Here is a 24,373-nt window from a genome sequence, read left to right as displayed (position 1 = left end):
ACCAATTTGATCTTCTACTACTTTGCAGACATCTCTTCTGCAAACCAGACAAATTGAGACAATGACCTTCAGCAGCAGCCAAACCACCTCTTACTGCAGGAAAGAAGATCCAGTGAGATAGTCCACAAATGGAATGTAAATCCATAAACACTCTTAAGTAACAGAATAAATTTAGTATGAGCATTTCTATGTGGGAGCTTTTGAAATGGTTGCTGCTCATATGTCAGTGACATATGCAGATTAAGAAAGGTAGTAGTTCCGATCCTGGTTTGGCACAACAGTCACGGTATTTTTGGTGGGGGAAAAGGGATGTGGGAGGGGATGGTACATCTTCATCTTTTCCTCTGGGTTTTCTCTCAGAAATGGCTGTTGCTTACTGCGGGGCAAAAATGCCAGTGTCTTCTGCCAGAGAGGGTTACTGAGGGCCATAGTGGTTCCACCTTGTGGCTGATACTGATAGTCCCTTTCTGCTTTTTTCGTTCCTAGCCAAAAAAGATGTTTCTGCTGTCTCAGGTATGCCGATTTCAGGAGTTGTTTTTTCTATATGGCTATTCGTTTTTGTTTTTTTGTTTTTTTTTTTTTTTTCTTTCACTCTTTCTCTCTCTCTCTCTCTTTTTTTTTTTTTTTTTTTTGGCTTCACTGTGTTGCTGTAGTTTCTTAAGTGGTCCCTTGAACCCTCCCAGCGCTATTTTGGTTTGTACATAGTTATCTATAAATTTTTTCTTGGGGGAAGTGTAGAGTTAAAGGCTGGTATGTCCTGCTTTTGCTCCCCCGAGTGATTTTATTCCCCCAAGCTAACATTTCAGGCTTTCAATTTATTCGTGCTTTCATCTGTTTAAACAAGTGGAAATTACTTTTTCTCTCCACATTTAGATTTGCTCTCTCTACTTTAATTGCTAATAGTGTCTTAGTCATAGGATAGATTAGTTAGAAAAAAGTATATTTTTGACATTATAAATGATCCTTTCAATTTGTGTCTAAAACTGGAAAATATTAGAAAACTTGACATTTATTATTGTGTCCAGACCAGTATTTCCTCCAGATAACGTTTATTAAAACAAAGATAATTTAATGAAGATCTCTCTAATGGTAAAGCTGGTGGCTTTGTGCTATTATAATATCCTTAAAGTGACAGTCTGGTGGAAAGACCAACTAAAGCAAGGGTTAGGAGAAAAACAGTTATTACTTCCATTTTGGTCTCACTCTGCATTAAGAGTTTTCATTGTGTCAAAGATTTATTATTCATTAACTGGCCTAATATTCATTTAATAATAAATGGATCCTATTAAATATGATTTTTAAAATTATAATCACATTACTTTTATTCACATCTGTCTACTGATGCCATTCACAGATGAGAATGGTATAACGTTATTTTATTTTTTTCATTTTGCCACATCTTTATTTACTTAGGTTTATGCTGTATCGAACAATGTATGTGTGGGAGTAATGGGTGATTCAGGAATGCATGAGGGGGAGGTTTAAGCTCTTTAACTTTGAACAATTAAAATTAGCAATATAATGTTGAAATACATGCATAACACTCAAGTGATACTTTCAAAATAGTGTATATTTCCTCTGTTTATTTGTAGCTTTTAAACCCAGCTAGAAGTATTCTATTTCTTTTAGGCACCATAAGTCTGAAAGTCTGTAGTGAAAGCTATGAGTAGTAAATGATGCTAATTCATGTACTCCCACCTGTGGAAGAATTGAATGTCTTAGATAAAAAAAGATGGTGCAATTGGTGTACCAAGTATCTTAGAATATAATTTGGTGGTGGTTTTTCTGTTTCTGTAGCAGAGTAACATATATACTATATCCACGTCATCAAGTTATTTAAATATGCCTTTAAACAGGGAGAACTGAAAATAATACTGTGAATCCTGGTAAGCATTTAAAAATAATGAGGAGAATATTGCCTTTATGAAGTCAAAATTTATCTGAATACAACCCATATAGCAATTTCATAGCAAAACACTTCCTTTAATCCTATTTAAGTCAGAAGGAAAAGAATTCCCACTGTCAATGCTGTATTGATATAGTTCTAAAAGTTTTGAACAATGAAACATATTGTAAGAAGAGAAGTCAGAGGGGATTTGAGCCCATTGTTTTTCCTCTCCTTCTATACCTCCCAACATACCATTGGAATGTTGTAACATTTTGAAGAATCTATAGTAGTGTCGCAAATCATAGAATACTATGAATGCATCTGAATCTGAGATATCCCCAAAAGATACAAAATAGGTGTGACTAGAATGAAAGAAAGATTTAGGCTTTTGGCCATGACTGCAAGTGAGCTGCTCTCAAGTGACTGCTGCTATAGAACATATATATAGTAGAGGATCTCTTTGAAACATTTCTATCCCTGAAAATGGTTAGGCAAGTTCTGAAAATATCTCCTCTTTCAAGCACAAAAATAGTCTGTGAACTGGAGCTTGAGCAGTGGGCACTTTGTATTGGATAACTGATGGAGGGGGGTGAGGGTTTCCCAGATCTTCTGGGAAGATCTGCTATGATCAGTAATGCTAATGATGGTACTACTGACTCTGGGGCCATCAGAAGTTCCAGTTTGTTAATGCTGAAACTTCTATATTGAGTTAAAGCATTGGGTCGGCTTCACAGAGGAAGTCTGGATAATAGCATTCTCATTTCAGACCATAAAATGATGTCAGGTTAAGGATGAACAATGAGTTCAGTATTAAAAATGATCAGGTAAGCAAGACACCATGAATAAAAGTTAATGAAATGAATAGCATATCTAGACCCTTTAAAACTAGATGTATTGAAATCGTCAATGTGGAGAAATAATTAAGCAGGTATGTATCAATTGTTTAAAGAAAAATCTACTATTATAAAGATGTAAAAACAATAGTAAGACAATATAGATGATAGAAAAAACGGGCAGGTCTGGCTGGGCGTGGTGGCTCATGCCTGTAATCCCAGCATTTTGGGAGGCCAAGATGGGTGGATCACGAGGTCAGGAGTTCAAGACCAGCATGCCCAAGATGGTGAAACCTTGTCTCTACTAAAAAAAATATATATAAAAATTAGCCGAGCATGGTGGCAGGTGCCTGTAGTCCCAGCTACTCAGGAGGCTGAGATAGAAGAATCGCTTGAACCCGGGAGCTGGAGGTTGCAGTGAGCCAAGATCGCACCACTGCACTCCAGCCTGGGCAACAGAGTGAGACTCCACCTCCAAAAAAAAAAAAAAAAAAAAAAAAAAAAAGGCAGGTCTGAAACAAAAAATAATTTAAAAATAAATGCAAGTTATTAATGATATATTAGACACAGGTAAGAGGATAACTAGTGAAGAAAAAAATGTTTAAATGATATACCCAGAATGTAGCATGGAAACACAAGGTCTAACATTTATTTAATTCAAATATGGGGGGAGAGAAGTGTAAAAGGATTCACCATTTCAAGAGATTCTCAAAAAGAAATTAAGAAAAGGTATAAATCCATTGATTCAAACAATATATTTCTAATAGATGATATAAAAATAAACTCACTTTAGTTAAATTATAAAACATTAAAACCAAACACCAGACCATACAAACATTGAAAAAAGGATAATTTATAATGAAATAATATTTATCTGATTATTATAGTAAAGCAAAAACTAAAAATGAGTAAACTAGTATCAACAAATGTCGAGAGCAAATAACTGTTAATATAGAATTGGGTACTCAGTAATGCCGTCTTTCCAGATCAAAAATCACAATATGAAATTGACAGAGAAAAATGAAAATTGTTCACTACCAAGAGTTCCGCAGCAAATAAAATTTCAAAGGCTACATATCAGAAAGAAAGAATTTAACCCAAAAGCTGATATTAGAGTCAACTTGGAATTCCATAAATATCACTGAACTGATGATAATAGTAACACTTTCTGACACGTGGGGATTCTGAAAAGAAGTGAACTTTTAATTTTGTTTAGAATTTAGAAAGTTATAGAAAAATGCTCTTGCCCTGACAAAGAGAATAAGCTGGATAAACTATAGATCATAGATTTCATTTTAAAACACAGAACTGAGGTCTCAAAAAAAGCTAATTAACTTAAATTCAGAGTGATGAAGCCCTGCTGAAAAAAGAACGGATCCACAGATGCTTTGTGCCTAGCTGAGTTGCAGCAGCAGAAGCAGGAGGAAGCTGCCCTTGGTGGAGATAACAAGGAAACAAGTGAATCTCCAGCAAATGTTGAAAGGCTGAGTGTGGGCTTGTGATAGTTTAGCATCATCAGTAGGGGCCCAAACACACTCACTCTCACTCACTCTCCCTCACTAATGCTTTCTTTCTTTCTTTTTTCTTTCTTTTTTCTTTATTTCTTTTTTCTTTCTTTCTTTCTTTCTTTCTTTCTTTCTTTCTTTCTTTCTTTCTTTCTTTCTTTCTTTCTTTCTTTCTTTCTTTCCTTCTTCTTTCTTTCTTTCTTTTCTTTCTTTCTCTTTCTTTCTTTCTTTCTCTCTCTCTCCTTCCTTCCTTCCCTCCTTCCTTCCTTCCTTCCTTCCTTCCTTCCTCCCTCCCTCCCTTCCTTCCTGTCTGTCTCTCTCTCTCTCTCTCTTTCTTTCTTTGGAGTCTCACTCTGTCGCCTAGGCTGGAGTGCAATGGCGCGATCTTGTCTCACTGCAACCTCTGCAAATATAATAATAAATGCTGCTGAAATTCAATCCTGTCAGATCTAACTGCCTGCATATAAATTTCCAGGTCCCACAAAGACATCTCATTGAGGTCACATTCTGTTGTATTCTTACTTTGTATCTTGAGATGCCTTGGTGGGACATGGAAATTTATATGTAGGCAGTTTGATCTGACAGGATTGAATTTCAGCAGCATCCATTATTATATACACTCACTAGATCAAAAAACATGGATGGAATCTTATCAACAGGAGCTACTGCTAAATGAGTCTCTTTTCTATTTTTCCCTATTATTATCCTAGTGAAGCTGTAAATATTAGGTTCTTGAACTCACAGGACTGATTCTAGGATCTTGTCTGGCCAGGGATATAGCCTTCTAATCTGCAGAACCTTGTAGTAATCAGCTACCAACTTACCTGAGGATAAAAGAATTGAAAAAAGAAGGAGAATAAGAAGAAGCAAATGGAGTCTCATGGCTGAAGGGCCAGCATCAATGTAGGTTGAGCCTGGAGTCTCTGGACATCGTGGGTCCGGGCCTTTTTATGATGCTGTCTGAGTCTGTGATTTGTTCTTGGTTAGTAGAGCCTAATGAAAAGAGAATAACTAAATCTCCCACAAGAAACTTCCAGGGACACACAAGTACATAAATGTGGTGATATCTCAATGGATGAGAAAGCAGGCGAATGCTGTTTATTTCCAAAAGACTCAGGATGTCTTATTGTCACCTGCTTTCTTTATTATTTTCAACATACACATGCAATAGTCATTGCTCTTACTTTAAGTATAAAGTATTGTTTGCCAGGCAATATAGTAGGAACTGAAGTAAAATTGTTATACAAAAACTGTACGTAATTAATGGATATAGTTTGGCAAATTTGCACATAGATATTACTCTTGTTACCACAACCAATATCCAGGTAATAATATATCCATCACCTCCAAGTCTTTCCTACGTCCCTTTATTGTTGTTGTTGTTGTCAGAACTCCTAAGGTCGACCCTTTTAACAAATTGTTAAATACAAAATACCTCAGTAATAACTATAGGTACTATGTTTTAGAGCCTATCTTTGTAATTGACTCATTTTGCATAGCTTTAACCCTTGAACAATAACTCCCCATATTGCTCTTTCCCACTCAATAAAATACCAAACTTTTTAAAAGCACATTCTATGTAATCCACTTTATGAAGCTTTTTCTAACATTCTTTTGTCTGCTCCCCCTCAGTAAAGGGAACAACTAATATAACAATTACCTATTTTGGATTTTTGTGTCTTTTACATATATTCCTGCATGAACCCATGTAACACTTTATCTCCCATTATCTTAATATGAAGTAAAATAAAACTTGAAATGATTTTAAAAATGAAATCACAGAAGGGCTTTGTAAAAGTATGATGTACCATTGCTTAGTTGTAAGAATTCAAGTGACATTAGGGGTTTTAAAACATCTTTTGTTTTGATTTGTTCTTTGCTTGTAAACCTTGTGTCTTGCATATTGTGGGCACAGTGTCTTTCCCAGCTATTTGCTTGGGGAAGATCAGTTAGAGTTACAATGAACATCAAAGGCTATCTTGTCTAGTGACTTACCTTCCAGATGAGGAAATGAGCTGAGGGAAAGGAAGAAACTTGCCCAAGATCACCCAGTGATCAAGTGAGGAAGGTGATAGGGACAGCACTAACGCTTGGTATTCTGAGCCTCATTCTAGTTTCCACTCTTGCCCCTTCTCTGTTTCCTCCTCTCTTCCCCAGCCTTCTAAAGAAAACTTTGCAGTTCTGCTGCAATGTCTACCTAAGGACATCCTGAGGAGACCCCACTTTTCATTAGACTGCTTTTTTAAGCACTGTCCTGCATTTTCTTCTTCAGTCTTGTTGTATCCCATTTTTGGCGATAAGTAATGCTTCTGCTGTGCTGTTCTATCCAATTAGTTTTTTACTATTTTCATTGAGTGAAAATTAAAACAACAAAAAACATGAGTTTATCTAAATTTGAAAGTTTTAAAACTTGATTAAAATTTCCTGGAGATATGGATATAAGACATATATTTTAAAATATTTTTCATTTTCAAAATTAAAAATCAAACCTATATATTTAGCCAGGGTGACTACTTGATAACTACTAATCAGATAGGTCTTCAGTAATGCCACAAGGTTAATACACTTATAAATCAATTCCCTGGTGTTTTGTGCTACTGAGTTAATACAATTTGATACGGTATCACCTTTAACCAGGCTTTGAGGAGTCACACAAAGGAACAGCACAACAGAACCATAGGGTAGGATGTGTGGGAAAACCGAGATGTAAAACACAGCCTTGACTCTGACATTTACTCCACTGTTGGGAAAAGTACTTCAATTCCCAGGGCCTTAATATTTTCCTGTATAAAACAGGAAAAATAGAGCCATCTTTAAGGTTTTGTCAAATCTTGTTGCTGAGTGATTTTATAGTGTCTGCAGCTATCCTCTCTGCTAATCACAACAAGGTTAACTAACTGTTCTTTTGTTTAGGTAAAGATATTTCTGCATTTGTTTACAAATACTTATTCTTCCCTTCCCAAGAAAGGAAACATTTTAAAGATAATTTATAAGATGTTCAGAGTCTCTTACATATCAACCCTTCACAATGTGGTAGAGTAGCTTAACCCCGTCCCTAAGAGTATAGATTCAGATCAGCCTGTTTGTAATTAACCCCCAAACCTATATGGAGTGTGGTATAGATAATATATTTCAAATACATGAAAAGGCGCATGTGCACACACACACACACGCACGCACGCACACACACAGACAGTATTACTAAGGCAGAGGTGCAGATGAAAATATTGGATAGACAGCTCAAAACTCTTAGTACTAAAATAATCCTAATAATAACTTTCCTTCCAAAGTCATCACTGACAATCAGATCTCTTAAAGGTTGGTGCCTTAGGTTTTTGAACTTTGTGTAACTTTTGGCTTTCTTATTTGGTTGTATGCTATTTATCTCATAGAAAGAATCTTCTTCTTCATCCTATGCCAGTGCTGTATTGTAGGGGCTTGTGAACGTTTTTCTGGTCTATAGCCATCCAGGTTACTGGCCTCTGGCTTCTTAGGAGCAAGGCCATCACATGCTTTTGTTCTTTGCTTGCTTCCTTGTAAGGGCCCGACATACTTAACAAATATTTGATCAACTGAACTCATTTTCCACCTCCGTTCTCTCCCACTTCAATCTCTCCCTTTTACTTCTTCCAGATTAGTTTTCCTACAGCAAAATGAGAATTGTCCAAAAACTTCCCTTCATCTTTACAACTTGAAGGATTCATTACCCTAAGCAGTCTTTCGAAACTGACTATCACAGACTAGATAAAAAGTCTGGGTTCACCAAGAATAGGCATGTGTGCCATTATATTTTCTGTTGAAAGCTTTGGAAAGTGTCTTTTAGCAAACAACATAAAGCATAGAATTTAACCGTTCCTGACAATGTAAAAGGATCATCCACATTCTCACATGTCCATGGCTACTTTCCCACTCCTTCCCCAACCTTGAAATCCTGAATTCAAAAGAAAACATAAGAAAATAGTATGCCTCATGTAAGGCAACAGGTTGCTTAATCTTTCTTGCCTATACACATTCAAGAGCTCCAGAAAAATTTCTGAGCTACTTAGGATGTCTGATCCTCTTCTTGGGTAAAAGCAGTAAGTCCTACATGTAGTCACCAAAATCATGTCTGTTCAAGGGGTCTTATACCTGTGATTCATGATTGCATGCTAAATGTAGAAGGATATGCTCTGTTGCAGGGCCATGTCTGGTCATTGTTTAAGTTCTACTTTGGAGGACTAGTTGCTGAGAAAGAAGAGGGAATGATAATATTAGAAACTGGAATAAAACTTAAGGGGAAAAATCAAGTACAAGGGACCAACAGTACTGAGGGGCAATAGGTTGAAGATTTCTTCGATTATTGTAATATTTTCAAGGAGACCCCCATGAATCCTTCCTGGCTGACCCCAACATAGCTTTGGCATAGCCCTTATGCCAAGTGTCTTAGGCTAACTAGCTTTTCCTAAAGAAAATAGAGGAGTTATGGAGAACAATATTTAGTAGAATAATGCCTGATTCTCTTGCTTTTGAGGTCTAGTAACTGCTAGTAAACTTGCCTAATTAATTCACATTAAGAGGTAGAGTAATGAGGGTTTCAAGTACTTGAACCACCACTGACTTCATTTCACGTGAGAGTTCTTATGGAGAGCTAATGAACTATGAGGCTACAGGTCTCTCGGCCAATAAGTCTTCTAGATTTCCTGTGACTCCGTTTTCTGGTCATAGGTGATTTTGCTTTTGCTTTGAGTATTATAGCACCATAAGGTGTCAGACACTCTGCTCTTACCAAGGCTTACACAAAGTTTATCTTGTTATTTGGTAGAGTTTTGCCCATTCAAAAAAAAAGAGAGAGAGAGAATGATAAAGAGGAGGACAGCAATCCTCACTGCTGAAGGAAGAAGAAAGCTTGCCTTTATTTCCAGTAGGCAGAAAAAACTTCCGTCTGTAGCTCTCTAGCACCAGTGGAATGTCTTTGTTTGGATAATAAATGTCCTTCCATACCTCATTAGGCATATTCACAGACAGAGATGTATTATGTACGCAAAATCACCTTCATGGGATGACTGAAAGTCCATGTTTTATTGGACACTAAGTTCATTAGAAAGATGTGGGTGCACAGTTTTGACCAGAAAACCTTGTTAAATGGGAACATAAGCTACAAATATTTTGGCAAAAGGTTAAGGTTTATGAACAACCAACCATTTATATTAAGTTACAATTAATTAGGCCATGTTGAGAAACCATTTGGTTTAGTTAATGATTAGACATTTTGTTAGTGAACACTTCCCAGACTTTACTAGCCCTGCTAATCCCTGCTTTGCTCCTGGTCTGAACCCCCACAGTGCCTTGTTTATGGTACAGTGCCTACTGCTTGTATGCTAGATTAGTGAATGTCTATTTGCCTCCTCTACTACTGTGTGAGCTTCTTGTTTGCCAGGACAGGGCTATATTCCTCAGAGCTGAGGAGAGAGTTGAATCATGTGGTCATTTATTCTCAAATCCTCTTCAACAAGTGAAGCGAAACAGGACAGTGAAAGGCCACTGCACATGGAAGCAGGAGGTCTGGATTTGAGTTCTGAATCTCTAGATCTGTTACTAACTGGAGGTGTGGATAGAGTCAGGAAAATTTTCTTCCTTAAGTCTTGATAGCACCTATGTAGGTCCAGATCTGTTGGGATTCTCAATAATTACTGTGCATAAAATCAACTGAAAGTTATTTTGCAGTGCAGATTCTTAGCCCCATTCTATGAAATGTTTACTGTTTTATAAATTGATAAATAATTTTTATTAGACAATGTAAATTTCCTTACTTGCACCAGCATACAAAAATATTGAATAATATTAGCAGCAGAATCTTTCAACAAAACAACTATGTATAGCTATTAAACCACTTTGTTTCACTGCTTTTTATTTTCTTTTATTTATCACCATTGTTTTATTTATAAACATTGTTTCTGCTCATAAGGAGTATGTATTCTCTACATGTTTATAAAATTAATGCCTGAATGAAGTTGCTTAAACAAGACAGAAGTTGATTTCTTTGTCACTTAAAATTAACCTGTAGTTACACCATTCAGGGCTAGTACAGATACTTTCTAATATCATTAGGGATGCAGGTCCCTTCCAGGTATCTGCTCTGCTATACTTTAGAAAATACCCTAGATTGGCTGCTAAATTCCCACCTATTATTTCTGAATTCTAGACAGCAGGAAGAAAAAAGGTGTGGGAGAAGGGCAAAGGAACATCTACCCTTCCTTTTTAAATTTTTTAACCAACCTCCCTTAAAAACAATTTGTTGAGATATGATTACATTCAAAAAGCTGTACCTATTTAATGTGTATATCTCAGTGAGTTTGAGGATAAGGATACATTGTGAAAGCATCACTACTATCAAGATTATAAACATAGTCATCACCTCCTGAAGTTCTCCCTCCCATTCTAATTATTATTTCTATTAGTAAGAACAATTAACATAAAATTCACCCTCCTATTATATTTTAAGTATGCAATACAGCATTCATAACTATAAGCACTATGCTGTAGATTAGACCTCCTGAATTTATTTATGTTTGTATATCTAAAACTTTGTACTATAATCACACCTACTCATTTGCCTGCACCAGAGCTCCTGGCAACCTCCAGTCAACTCTCTGCTTCTCAGTTTATTTGAGATTTCAAATACAAGTGAAATCATACAATATTTGTCATTCTGTGTTTGGTTTATTTCACATGACTTCATGCCCTTCAGATCCACCGATGCTGTCACAAATGACAGGGTTTCATTATTATATAATACTGAATAATATTCCATTGTGCGTACATATATATATAAAACGTTAATTCATCCGTCCATGAATGAATGATAACATGTGTGTCTTCTTCATATATCTTGATTATTGTGAACAGAGCTGAAAGGAACATATGAGTGCAGATATCTCTTTCACATAATGATTTCAATGACTTCATATATATATTATATGTTATATATATATATATATAAAATAAATGGGATTGCTGGAACAAAATGGTATTTTTATTGTTAATTTTTTGAGAAACCTCCATACTATTTTCCAAGATGGCCATACTAATTTACATTCCCACCACCAGTATACAAAGGCTCCCTTTTCTCCACATCCTTACCAACACTTGTTATCATCCATCTTTTTGATAATAGTTATTCTAACAGGTGTGAGGTGATATTTCATGGTAGTTTTCATTTGCATTCCCGTGATGACTAGAGAGGGTAAGAATTGTTTATATATATATCGTCCATTTGTATCTCTTCTTTTGAGAAATTCCTACTCATATCTGTTAGTTCATTTTAGTTTTTTAATTTTAATTTTATACACAGAGGATACATGTGCAGGTTTGTTCCATGGATGTCTTGTGTGACGCTGAGGTTTAGAGTATGAATGATCTCATCACACACATAGTGAACATAATACCCAATAGACAGTTTTTAAGGCCTTGTACCCAACCCTCCCTCCTCCCTCTAAGAATCTCCGGTGTCTATTGTTTCCATATAAGTGAGAGCTAAGCAATGTATAACCCAATGTTTAGCTCTCACTTATAACGGTGAATATGTAGTATTTGGTTTTCTGTTCCTGCACACAATACCACACTGGGCTAATTTTTGTATTTTTGGTAAAGACGGAGTAGCTTCAGCATGTTGGCCAGTCTGGTCTCAAAATCCTGAGCTCATGTGATCCACCCACCTCACAAAGTGCTGGCATAACAGGCATGAGCCACTGTACCTGGCTTTTCTGAATTTTTTTTAGCTTATATTAGGTTTGTCTGTTCTAGAATTTTGTGCACATTTATTTATATTATAGGACACTTTTTAGCTTAGCTTTCCCCACTCAGGGTGAGAAAGATTATATTGATCCAAGATGTTGATTAATAGAGTTGATCATCCCCCTTTATTGCCCAATATTACTCTATAATATGCGTATAATTTGTTTATCGATTTCCTCTCAGTAGACATTTGAGTTGTTCCCAGATTTTAGCTATTGTTAATAGAACTCAAGGACATTTTTTAAAATAAAAAAATTCAATCCAAAATGTCCTTTCCTTTTGACTCTCCAATATTGTGTCAGGGTTACATTTTTGTTGTCATGAAAATCCAATTACATTGAACAAAATGTGTTTCCAGAATCAAGATTCAGTATATGTGTGGTCTAGCTGTGTCCCAAGAATGTAGCCCTTATTAGTTTTATTAAGCATTTTCCTATATAAATTGAAATCAAGTAGAAGATGCATTTTTCCACAGTAGGAGACATAGAACAGTTTAGGACTTTGGAGAGATAGCAACTTGCTGCTTCCCTGTGCAACCCACCTCAAAAGATACAACTCCTCCAACTTTTGGTTTCTGGTGACTTGTCCAAACAATTAGATGTGAACTGACCTTATTCCTTACAATACTACAAGTCAGTCTTCTGCACCTGGCCAAATACAGTATAAAATTGATGGGCATACGTTTCTTTTGTTTTCATGCTTTCTATTTAAAGCTATTCTCTTTGGCTGGGCACTATGGCTCATGCTTATAATCCCAGCACTTTGGAAGGTCGAGGTGCAGGGATCACTTGAGACCAGGGGTTTGAGACCAGCCTGGCCAACATAATGAAAGCCGTCTTTCTGAAAAATACAAAAGTTTTCTGGGCATGGTGGCATATGCCTGTAATCCCAGCTACTCAGGAGGCTGAGGCAGGAGAATCGCTTGAACCCAGGAGGCAGAGGTTGCAGTGAGCTGAGATTGCGCCTCTGCATTCCATCCTGGGTGATAGAATTAACCTTCATCTCAAAAAAACAAAAAGCTAATCTGTACTTTTCTTTTGGTGCATAACTATTGTGGGTATGTGAATGTGTATCTGTAGCACCTAGAATAGTGCCTAGCCCATCACTTGTGTTGAAAATTGAGAAAACCTTCTTAATATAACTTTTCCACACTCTAGTTCTGAATTTAAAGACAGAAAAAGATAGGTTAGCAAATATACGTATCAGTTATTTCTATTGACAGATCATTTGGAGAACACGTTTTTGGATGTGGGAGAATAAAGGTCCCTAACTCTCCACCCCAGAAATAATTTTGCTGATACAAAAATCAGTCAGACATGGTGGCACATGCTTATAATCCTAGCTACTTAGGAGGATGAGGTGGGAAAATCACTTGAACCCAGGAGGCAGAGATTGCAGTGAGCCAAGAGTGCCCCATTCCACTCCAGCCTAGGCAACAGAAAAAGACTCTGTCTGAAAGAAAAAAAAAAAAAGTTGTTACTATATAGGAGACAATTTTATTGTCATCTCATTTAAAATTGAAGAGTACATTTGGGTCGAATTCTTATGCCTGCAGAGACATTTGCCTCTGGCTTAAAATCACTGGCTCCAGGAGGAAACTCCACCAGAGGGCATCGTAAGGATTTCATAGTGTCTAAGTCATCTTGGTAATTCTTCAAGTAATTCCTGGCAATTCTGTTAGGTCTTGAACTTCACTTACTTCTTATATGTTTAATAAAAAGAAGTTCAAAACGTTGCCATGGCTGTTGAATTCCCACAGGCTTGTCTTCCCCTTAAAATTCATTACATGGTTTGTACTCTTTTGCGAATATAATACATAAGTTTGGAGGTGGATGCTTTCAGCCATTAAGTTCAAAAGTACTGCTACATGGGCCGGGCATAGTGGCTCATACCTCTAATCCTAACCCTTTGGGAGGCCAAGGGGTGCAGATCACAAGATCAGGAGATCGAGACCATCCTAGCCAACATGGTGAAACCACATCTCTACTAAAAATACAAAAATTAGCTGAGTGTGGTGGTGCGCAAGTAGTCCCAGCTACTTGGGAGGCTGAGGCAGGACGATTTCTTGAACCAAGGAGGCGGAGGTTGCAGTGAGCTGAGATCACACTATTGCACCCCAGCCTGGTTATAGATCAAGATTATGTCTAAAAAAAAAAAAATACTGCTACATGGACATCCATCATTCCGGCATCTCTGCCATAACAGCTGAGTATCGACAATGTCTCTTAGTTTCTTTAACTCCAAATTTGTGTTGTGTCCCTTGGTCTCCTGTCGTACCATAAAGTGTATTATTTACAAAAAGGACAATTTATCTATTGTTATTTCCTCTCAGTATGCTACATCCTTTTAGAATTTAAACATAGTGTCTCCCAACCTGAAATTTGATTTTTAAAAAACCAGAAAAATGTTTTTGGACATCTTTTATTTCCAGCTGTTTTCATCTTCATCTCCTCTCCTGAAGTCAACTGAGGGTAAAGTTCATTCGTCAAAATTTCTCCTCAACTCACAACAACCTCATCCCACTCCAATATGATTTTTGTCCCCATGAATTGATGCACATAATTTTTGCTGGCAGTGGTAATGTCCTAATAAAAAAAATCATGAGATGGCATCAGACTTTACCTTATGTTCTAGCTCAGCAGAATTTGATCCCTGTCTGATAAGGAAACCATATTTTCCCTAGAAACTTTTCACTTTTGTCACAGGTTTGGTTCCCAGGGAGCTGGATATAGATGAAGTTTAGTGTGCAGGATGTTTATTAGGAAGTAATGTCAGGATCCACATCTGTAGAAAGGATTAGAGGGAAGCCTTCTGTGCAAAGGGACAAGTCTAATGGCAACGCAGCCTGACTTTGTCAACTGGCCGCACAGACAGAGCTGTTCAGCTAAGAAGGCCTCCCCTATTTGTCCCAATTGAATCAAATGGCAAAGTCTATGCATCCCTTGCCTCCATTAATAATTGTGTGCTTGCCACTTGTGGAGGGTGAGACTTTGAAGCAGGTGGCTTTCTGTGGCTGAAGAAAACCTTAAATGTGCTGGCAAAGTTTTCCAAAGAGACAGAGAATGGCATCTGCCATGTATGTTGCCCCTTTCCAAAGAGGAAGCAACAAGGATAAAGTCCTCCAATGGCGCTGTATGCAGATGGGTGGACAGTAATATCTGTCCCTCCTGTGACCTAAGAAGAACAAGTGGCAGACATGCAGCCAGGTAGTTAGAGGTGCCACAGTGTTAGGAGATAAACATCTGTCATAAGCAGTGCTTCTTTGAATCAGGTGTGACACAAGTCTTGCATCCCTTGCATGGACTCCTTCCCCGTTATCCTGCTGTCCTACCTCATGAAGGTGAGTGGGGGCTAGGTGGTGGGCAGTCCCAGGACGAGGTACACTTTGCCTGCAGTGTTCCCACATGAGTTCCAAGGTAGCCCAGGTGATCATCCATGAACTTTGTATTTCCCTTATGCTTCTTATCTTTGCCTTTGAGGAACACGTTTCATTGGACTCTGAGTCCAAACAACTCATGTATCCCTATATCTTCACATTGTCCTTCACCTAAGGGAATCTCTAATCTCTAATGCCTTTGTTTTATTATTACTATCAATATTATAATAATTAACATTGTCGTTATTAACTCCATTGTTGGTTTTCAATTTTTATTCATGGAGTTAATATGAATTATTCTTTTGTGGCTACTTACACCAAGATGAAGATAATTTATTAGTTCAGGAAGAATCTGCATTCTGAAGGTGAATAGAAGTTCACACTACAGATGGGCAGACACATGCCCTCCCAATTCCTGATGGACCTCCTAGTGCCTCCTAGACCTAAGGGGTCTCCTGCAATGCTCCAAGAAGCCACCAAGGCAGGGATCTGCTTGTGCATGCCTGAGAGCATTCAGGATGAAGTGAGGCCCTGGAAAAATGCACGAGTTTCCACATAATCCCCAAAAACCTTACAGGTGAACTGGATGCCACAGAAACAGGAGTGGTCATTGACACAACAAAGTCACCAAAATTGTTTTGAAGTCAATTAGGAAACCCAGGAATCACTCTTGCTGCCATTAAGTGGAAGAACAGGAGCCTGTGAATGGCATCCTTGTCCTGCCTGAAACTACACAGATATTTCTATGTGACCTCAGGCACCAGGAATCTCCGTGATTTTCAGAAAGGCAGGGACAGCTTATGCCAGCCCATCCCTCTGCAGAATGTGCCCCAGCGGATCAGAGGATGGAACCATCATGGACTGCACAAAAGCTCAAGGCCAGCTTCCCAGACCTGCCTGTGACTCTAGGTAAGTTCTGAGTCCACGTGGGTGCCAAGGAAAGGTTAATGATGACCTGGAAAGATGGGACAAGCAGACACCACCCCTAAACAATCTACAGGATTCTAACTTCAGCAGGAAGCCAAAGACCAGCTCATACCACACTAGTGCACCTTGAAAACCCCTGAATGCATGCCGCTCTGCAGAGAATTCAACAAAGAAGTTTTTGCATTCTAGGCTGCATTTTACAGTGCTTCTGGACACGTGATCAGAAATTGAACATTGGTATATCTAACTCTGACATTTTTCACAAAATAGTTTTTTTAAATGAGGTAATATAGACAAAATATAATATAACCATATGTATTATATGCCAAAATATGCTTCACTGGCATCAAGTAGACTCACTTTGAAATACAATCTAGGACAACCTCCATTTTCAGAGTATTTTCTTTTCGAAAGTGAAACTCTCCCACCAAAAACCAACAACATCACAGGCTTTTGCCTCCAACAAACCGACAAAAAACCAATACATTTATTCTACCACTGTGAAATGGACTGCGGTGCAACACATACGTGTGAAACCCCACATGTGGCATCGCCGTGAGCCAAATGGGGACTCGTGGTGTAAGCAACACTCCTCACGTGTTAGTGTGCGTGAGATTCACTTGGCGGAATTTGACTAGGTGCGTGTTGGTAGAGTGGGGCTGAGGTTCTTTTGCCCCTGTGGATGCTTAAGAAGTCACAGGTCCTGCGAAGACCTGCGGTCCCCTCAATCAACTCTGTTTCGGAGACAAAATGACTTGGATTGCTGACAAGTCAAGAAATTTTCAAGCCCTTGGAAAATCAGTTACACACAAACACGGAATGAAAGTCAAAAGAGAGTACGTCATCTTTTTGAGAATTTTATTCACTTCAAAACAAATTAAACACACCTATTTCCAATGGCATTCCAGAGCCCAATTTTCGAGGCTGAGGAAACACCCCAAGAACGCTTTGTGCAGAACGCTTCACAGCGTCCAAAACACTGCTGTCAGGGCGGGGCACAGCTGAAGGCCTGCATCTCTCAGGGTTCCCTAACTGTTCCCTGATTCAGTCATCTAGAGAGCAAATGCACAGTCATTCCCCAGTTTCCTACTGACATCACAGCGGAAGTCTGACTCCCACGCGTCACCGTCACCCAGTTTCTGAGGCAACGAATCATTGGCACAGATGCTTCTGGTGGCGGGTTTCCGGAGCGCCCTGCGAACTACAATGTCCCTCACCAGAATTCGATGAGGCAGAGTCTCTGCATGTGGTCCCTGCCTGGCCTGGGCTCCAACATCCCCAGAAGCACCACAGCTGGGGAGTTTGGGAGTCACCACACACAGTCTGCTCTCTGCTCTGTGCTCCTTAGTCCCACAGACCCCTCCAAATCACGGGAGCTGGATGCAATGGAGCCCTGGCCACCTGTAGTCTCACTCCAGGTCAGAATCGCTGTCCTCTGAGGAGGAGGAAACCTGAAGGTCCTCATAGAGGACACTCAGGGGGACAGGAACACAGGGAGCCTCAGACTTCTCTGAGACATGACGGCTGTGAGCGAGGAAGGCTCCCGGCTTCTCAGGAGAGGGAAACAAGGGAGCTGTCAGGAGGCTGGAGCTCCACCATCCGTTTTCCAGTCTCCGGAAGAGCATTCTGAGAGGCTGGGCCCTATCGTGGCTGGCCGCTGGGTGATGGGACATGGTGCAGGCCTGGGCAGTAGGCAGGCAAGGTCTGCTGTGCGGAGGCTGCCGGTCGCTGCTGGGCACCTGGGCGGGTGTCCTCCTGCTCATCTGGGGCGACGGACTTGGTCTGAGTTCGGTTGCAGCTGGCGGAGGTTGGAGAGTCTCCGGGGCCCCCAGCTCACCTCCCTGGATGGCATTTTCGGGCATCTGGAAGGGACCCATTCTCGGTTTCTTGGGGAAGTTCAGGCAAGCCTGAGTCGGAGCCTGGGAAGGTCTCTTGGCTCCTGGCCTGAAACTGAGATTGGAGCCGAGGCCCAAGCTGTGTGTGTCGGCTGGTGGGCAGGGCTGTGAGGTCACCGCAGGACGTTTGTCTTGTGCCTGGGGGCTGATGACCCGGATCAGGCCGTGGGGCTTGGAGGCAGCCTGGGGAACTTCTCGACGGCCACCCTGAGGCCTGCTGTGTGTCGGCTTCCTCACGACGAGAGGCTCCGGGCCCTGCTGCCTGACTCCAGGCTGAGGGATGTCGGCCACAGCCCCTGTCTGTCGTTCCTTTGGTCGGAGACTTGACAAGGAGCTCAGACTGGCTTTTCTGAGGGGAGACAGTGAAGCCAAGATGGATACCGTGTCAGACATTTTCGTAGCTGAGCCATCAGTGAGGGCACGGTCCACGCGTGGCCTCTTATTAGTTGCTTGGACCGGCATTGGCCTGCTTGCAACCTGAAAGAAAGGAGACCACACACGTTAGAAGTTCCTCGGCATCGAGCCAACATGGAAATCAACCACATCCAAAGACAAGGTGTACACAGCAGGAAATTCTTAATACGGTAAGGACAGGCGGTCCTTGGAAGTAGGGACAGATCCTCAAGGTGAGTGCTGATCGGGGCAAGACCCATGAAAAATGCACTCTCGAGCTATGATCTGAGAATACCACTTTTCTAAAGACTGTGTCTTGGGCATTCACTGGATCAAAGCGCCTCCACTCAGCCTTCCATGAAGTGGGACGGACTAATGCCCTTCTGAAGGCAGGTCGGTGGCTCAAGGGTTCCCAGGACGTCTTTTCTGAAAACATGCATGTTCCTGGGGTGAGCCGCCTCCATGTTTGGGGCCCCTGAGGGACTAATTTCCTCACGCCGCTAGGAAGACGTTGTTGGCAGGCTTGCCATCATTGCACAGAGAGAAAGCAACAGGAAATACGGCATCTTCAGATGCCTTCATCTGGAATCAAATGGACCTGGAGGGATCATGGAGTCCCTGACCCCAAGAAGGCAGGAAGAAGGGTTCCCCGATCCCCTCACACACACGGGGACCTGAAAGGAAATCAACCAGGGTGACCTAGAGGAGAAAAAGACCAGGGGCCCAGGGTGACACTCACCCTCAGATAATCACAAGATTCCATGGATTCTTTTCGATTTGGCGGCAGCTTCTCCGGAGGTGTCCCGGAAAAGATCTGGAGGAGAGCCTTCCTCTGCAGGTCTTGTTGCCTGCAGAAGAGAAAAAGTTCAGGCCCTGCCCCCTGGTTCTCCCCAGGAGACAGGGAGAACCCTGTCTGGGGCCCAGTCCCGTTCTGTGTTTTGTGATACATAAATGGAACTTTTGCGCCCTTTCCGCCTCTGCACCTTCCCTCATGTGCCAACCTTCCCATCCTGCTGGTGGCCCTCTAGGCTTCCCAAGTAAGTACTGTCATTTGGATTCCGTTGCTTTTCCCCCTGTCATGGGGAACCCACACGAAGCGCCCCCGCCTCTCCACCGTCCCTGAATCTCCCAGAGCCAAAGGAGCTCCCGGATGGGGAACCCGGGAGGACACGGAGCTCTGGTCTATTTCTCTGCAGCGTTCCTTCCCTGTCCCAGAGACGGAAAGGCACACGGTGTGCGGGTGCAGAGACACTGTGTCCTTAGGTGGCAGTACCCTAAGGGTGGTGAAAACCCCTCCCACTGCTCACCTTGGTCTCGCTTCCTTCTCTCCCTTTTCCTTGTTCAAGGGCCCAGGGTTCCTTCGAACCTGGGGCTTCCATGGTTTCCGGTTTTCCTTCCCTTCCTTTCTCCCAAAGGTCTGGGGAACCAGGGCTCCGTTCCAGCACTTCATGGGGCACCTGGTACTTCTGGCCGTGTGGCCAAAGGCCCCGCAGTTTTTGCACTTGACCTGTGGGTGGAAAGGAAGTGATGCCAGTGAATGAGCTGAAGCCACAGGCAGTGATCCAATGTCAACATTGAGACGGATTGTGAATTCAGAACTGAGTGAGGATTCCAAAGCGGGGACACTGGCATGGGGGCCCTTAAGTGGCGGGAGGGTTCGGTTACGATGTTCCCTCCCAAAGCCCATGTGAGGGAGGAACTCTCAAAGGAAGGACTCAGGGTTCTAGCGGGGACGATCATGAATCCGATGTCCACAACACAGCCCAACCTGGCTACACAGGATTCTGAGTGGAAAGGGAGGTTGCTCCCAAGAGTCTCTCCAGGGACCTGTCGGGACGGGGAGGAGGTCCCAAGCCAGGCCCACCTTGGATGGGAAAAGCAACCCTGGTGGTGCTGGCAGAACTCTTTGGAATCCAACCCAGTCTCTGAGGACCGTGTGACACTCGCCCCCTCCTCCCCCCTCGATACCCAAAAGATTCCAAGGCTAGACATACCCTGGGATCTTCTTCATCGGGTGGGGGAGCCCTTGGCCCAACTGGGGCCCTCTGCTGCTTCTGGAGGGTCTGGGCTCTCACGAGTCTGTTTGCCCCACTTTTGGGGTCACGACGTGCCATCTTCTTCGTCTCCTGGGCGTTTTATGGCCGCCTTTTTCAGGGGTTGATGGTTGGGTCACCTGAATCACACACAAACACACACAAAGCGATGGTTAGGCACATTGGATATTCACACACCCACAAGAAACCCTCAGCTAATTCCATGACGGTGTGATCATGAGGAGACCTCACCACCCGTCGGTCAAATCTGTGGATCACAATGTGGTGTGTGCATCCTCAGATATTGTGTGTTCCTCTGCCGTGACTACCTGGTCCAAGAGTAAACTTTGCCTGCCACATGGCCCACGGCCTAGGTATGTGGAGTTGGAGTTGAGATTTCAATCCCAACCAAACAACTGATTCTGGAGACTGGACTTAGGTCTATCACCATTCACTCCAGTAGAAGACACAATGATTCTCTCTCCCCTGAGGGACAAAAGAATAGAAGCTACAGGGCATGGCCGATGTCACCCCTTGGCAGGTCTGCTTGAAGGCAGGGATAAGGGATGCTTCCTATCAGAACTCAAATCACTACTCTTGCCGTTTCATTAGGCAACTTCCAAACACAAATTCATCGAGAGAAGTTATCTCCCTCTCTACCACACTAGCAGGTGATGGTCTTTCCTGCTCTGTCTTTTTGGCTTTAGCTCCAGCCCCTCTTTATTTATTTTTCTGGTATTTTACACACGCCATACGAATTCATCTAAACAAACGCTGAACAAGTGGCATATGAATTTCTTACATGGCTAAAGGGCAAACCACCCCTTTTCCAAAGTTCTTTTTCCATTTACCCACCAATTCAGCATGCTGGAATAAATTTCTTTTTGCATTTCCATCTGGCTCTTATCCCAGGCACGGAGATGGAAATGTTTTCTCGCTTTCTGTTCCAAGAATTATGGGTAAGGAGAACACATCCTACCGCATCAGCGAGCCCCATTGTGATCTGTTTCTTTCACTCTCCTTTGTCTCTTTTCCCCCAACCCCTCAGGGATTGCGTGAAACAACCAGTCGTTCAGGGAAACTAACCTGAAATTACAGGTCTACTTTCTTTCCTCGGCTGGCGCTCAGATGGACAGGTGAGCTGGCGCTCAGATGGGCAGGTGCTGGAGCAGCCCTGCTGGAAGCGGTGCAGCCTTCAGGAAGCCGGAGGAACGGGCAGAGAGGGACCTTTGCTTTCCAGGTTGCCTTTTATACTGCCTCTGGACCCCTGACGCGAAACGGACCCTAACCTAATCAACTTAATCCAATTACATGACCTGGAAAGGTCTATTTGCCCAGCCCACTCTAAGATGATGTTCACTATGGACAGACATTCTAATACCTACCTGTACAGCTGCAAGCTTTGAAGAATAGATGTTTCCCGTCAGGTATGTAGCACTGGTGCAAGTACCCCTGTCTGGTTTTACATCTTTTTTTTTTTTTTTTTTAAACAAGGTGCTAAAATAGACACAGTATAATTGGACCATATTTACTCTATTTCAACGTAGGCCACAGTGTCATCAAGAAGGTACACCTTGACATGCAATCTCGGTCGTTATCCATCTTCAGAGCTTCTCCTTCTTCCCCACAGTAAGTGCGTCAGCAGAAAACCCTGACCACACCCTCACGTGTTTTCTCCTCCAGGAGGCCCTTGGAAACCACCGTGAATTGGACTGTACTGGGAAACCCAGATGAAGAAAGTCAACACCGCTTTGTCCTTCGGTGCCTGGCTCCTTTTTCAGCTCGTCCTGCGGCTCCAGGCATTATGCCTGAAGAGTCTCCAGGACACCGGTGCGGCTCTATTTCCTTGGGTCCCGTTGCCATTTCTCTGGATTTGCGAAGATCCAGCGGACTTTCTGTGGAACTCTCTTGTCGGGGAACTTGGGTGCCACGTCCCCTCATTCTGCCCGTCGTCATCTGCACCTGCACGAGTTAGGGTCCAAGTTCCCTGGACGGGAAGAGACAGGCAGGAGTCGGAATGGTGAACCAGCACACTGGGGGCATTTTCTCACTTGGTCCAAGTGACCCCATGGTCTTCTAGAGCTTTGGAACCAGTCGCGTCCCACTTGACACTACACCCGACTCTCAGTTGCTGAATGTTGTTGGTCCTCTGGCGATCTCCTGTTGGATGAGTTGCACCTGCTGAAACTCGATTTCTCCTGGATTTGCGCTTCATTAATTATTCATGATTCAGGTGGGAACGCCTGCTTACATCCCCCTGTGGCTGTTCTCTGAGCTTTCCGGTCACATCGTTTCCTGCCATGCTCTTTGGTTCATTTTGGTCATGCTCCTTCTGCTGTCAGAGGAGCAGAGGGTTGATCTTGTTGATTCTGGATACTGATAGTTTCTAGGTGATCTGGATAACCAGGGTACAACGGCGGCGGAAAGGGAGCAGCCATTTGGCGTTGCTCAGGAAATCCCACTCAGTTCCCAGGCCTCCTAGATGTGGAATCCTGGTCAGAGTTGTTCCCAGGTCAGAGAACGGAGATAGCCTGTGCATGGTGGGATATCTTTACCTAGAGCTTTCAGTGAGTCTCGACCTCAGCTACTCTTAGGATCGGGGGAGAAGCATGGAAAGGCCCTGTGCTCAGGCATCTGGAAAGAAGACGGGATGAATATTCTACCTCTGAAGTACGTCCCAAATCTGGGAGTTTACTTCCCAGATTAATAGTGTCATCGATAATTATTAAAATTGGTCATTAGTGTTTAATAATTAATCATATTATTACTCCTAATACCGCAGGGTGTGTACACCTACCTGTGATGTCATTCCTAATATCCAGGGAGGGAGAGCATGGTTTTAGTTTTAATATCGCAATAAGCGCACACTCACCCTGTGACACAAATCCTAATATCCAGTGTGGTAGAGTATGACATGACTCCCAACATAGCAATGAATAGACAGCCACCCGGTGATATGGCTCCTTATATTCACGGAAGATGAGTATGATATTAGTCCCAATATCGCAGGGAGGGTACAGGTCTTCTGTGTTATGATTTCTAATATCCAGAGGAGGAGAGGATGATAATAATCCCAGTGTCGTAGGCTGTGTTCACCGGCCCTGTGACATTGTTATTAATATCTTCGAAGGGAGAGGATATTACTCCCAATGTGGCAGGGGGTGTACATCCACCCTGTGATATTCTTTATATTCCAAGGCCGAGAGGTTGATATTACTCCTAGTATCACAGACACTGTACACCCCCGTGTTTTAAATCCCTGCGATATTCGGAGTAGTATCATCCTCTCTTGGGTGGAAATTGGGAACAGTATCACCGGGGGCGTGTACACACCCTGCGATATTGAAAGTAATATCATCCTCTTCCCTCCTGGATCATGGAAACAACATCACTGTGGGGGTGTACACTTTCTGCGATATTGGGAGTAACATTATCTTCTGTGCCTTGGATTATTAAGGATAATATCACGGGGGCATGTGTACATCTTCTGCAATATTGGGAATAATATTATCCTCTCTCCCCCTGCATATTAGGAAAGATATCACAGAGTGGGTGTTCACCTCCTTCGATATGGGGATTAAAACCATCTTCTCCTGTTCCGGATATCAGGAGGAATATCACACGGGGATGTACAGTGTCTGTGATACTGGGAGTAATATCAACCTCTCGGCCTAGGAATATTAAGAAGAGTATCACAGGGTGGATGTATACCCCCTGTCATATTGGAAGTAACATTAGCCTCTCCCCCCC

The 24,373-nt window shown here is 42.0% G+C and overlaps 1 protein-coding gene and 1 long non-coding RNA gene across 3 annotated transcripts in view; one reads left to right on the top strand and one right to left on the bottom strand.

Moving 5' to 3' along the window:
- The window catches only part of LOC139361428 (uncharacterized), a 35,100-nt gene extending 12,779 nt beyond the window's left edge, over positions 1-22,321 (top strand). The window contains exons 3-4 of one of the 2 annotated variants that reach the window (XR_011618999.1): positions 21,672-22,050; positions 22,307-22,321. This is a non-coding gene — a long non-coding RNA (uncharacterized lncRNA). Of the gene's footprint in view, positions 1-21,671; positions 22,100-22,306 lie in introns of those variants that run through there. The other variant, XR_011618998.1, reaches the window with a different exon arrangement.
- LOC139361427 (protein FAM90A5-like) lies at positions 17,147-20,704 on the bottom strand. The gene is made up of 4 exons (XM_071090022.1): positions 20,585-20,704; positions 19,898-20,097; positions 19,330-19,438; positions 17,147-18,674 (listed from the first exon to the last, which is right to left on the bottom strand). Exons 1-4 carry the CDS (start codon positions 20,702-20,704, stop codon positions 17,712-17,714), a joined length of 1,392 nt encoding a protein of 463 aa, XP_070946123.1. The 3' UTR covers positions 17,147-17,711.
- Positions 22,322-24,373: the final 2,052 nt, after the last annotated feature.

The sequence above is a fragment of the Macaca nemestrina genome, unplaced genomic scaffold (assembly GCF_043159975.1).
Source record: "Macaca nemestrina isolate mMacNem1 unplaced genomic scaffold, mMacNem.hap1 Scaffold_49, whole genome shotgun sequence".
NCBI lineage: Eukaryota > Metazoa > Chordata > Mammalia > Primates > Cercopithecidae > Macaca > Macaca nemestrina.
The sequence above is the reverse complement of the archived record's forward strand: the minus strand, read 5'-3'. Positions and strand labels throughout refer to the sequence as shown.

Excerpts from the sequence above, each read along its gene's own strand:
- LOC139361427 (XM_071090022.1), bottom strand. The coding sequence starts at position 20,704 with ATGGCACGTCGTGACCCCAAAAGTGGGGCAAACAGACTCGTGAGAGCC. Across the intron at positions 19,439-19,897 it reads GAGAAGGAAGCGAGACCAAG|GCAACAAGACCTGCAGAGGA; the intron begins GTGAGCAGTGGG and ends TCTCTTCTGCAG. Across the intron at positions 18,675-19,329 it reads AATCTTGTGATTATCTGAGG|GTTGCAAGCAGGCCAATGCC; the intron begins GTGAGTGTCACC and ends CCTTTCTTTCAG.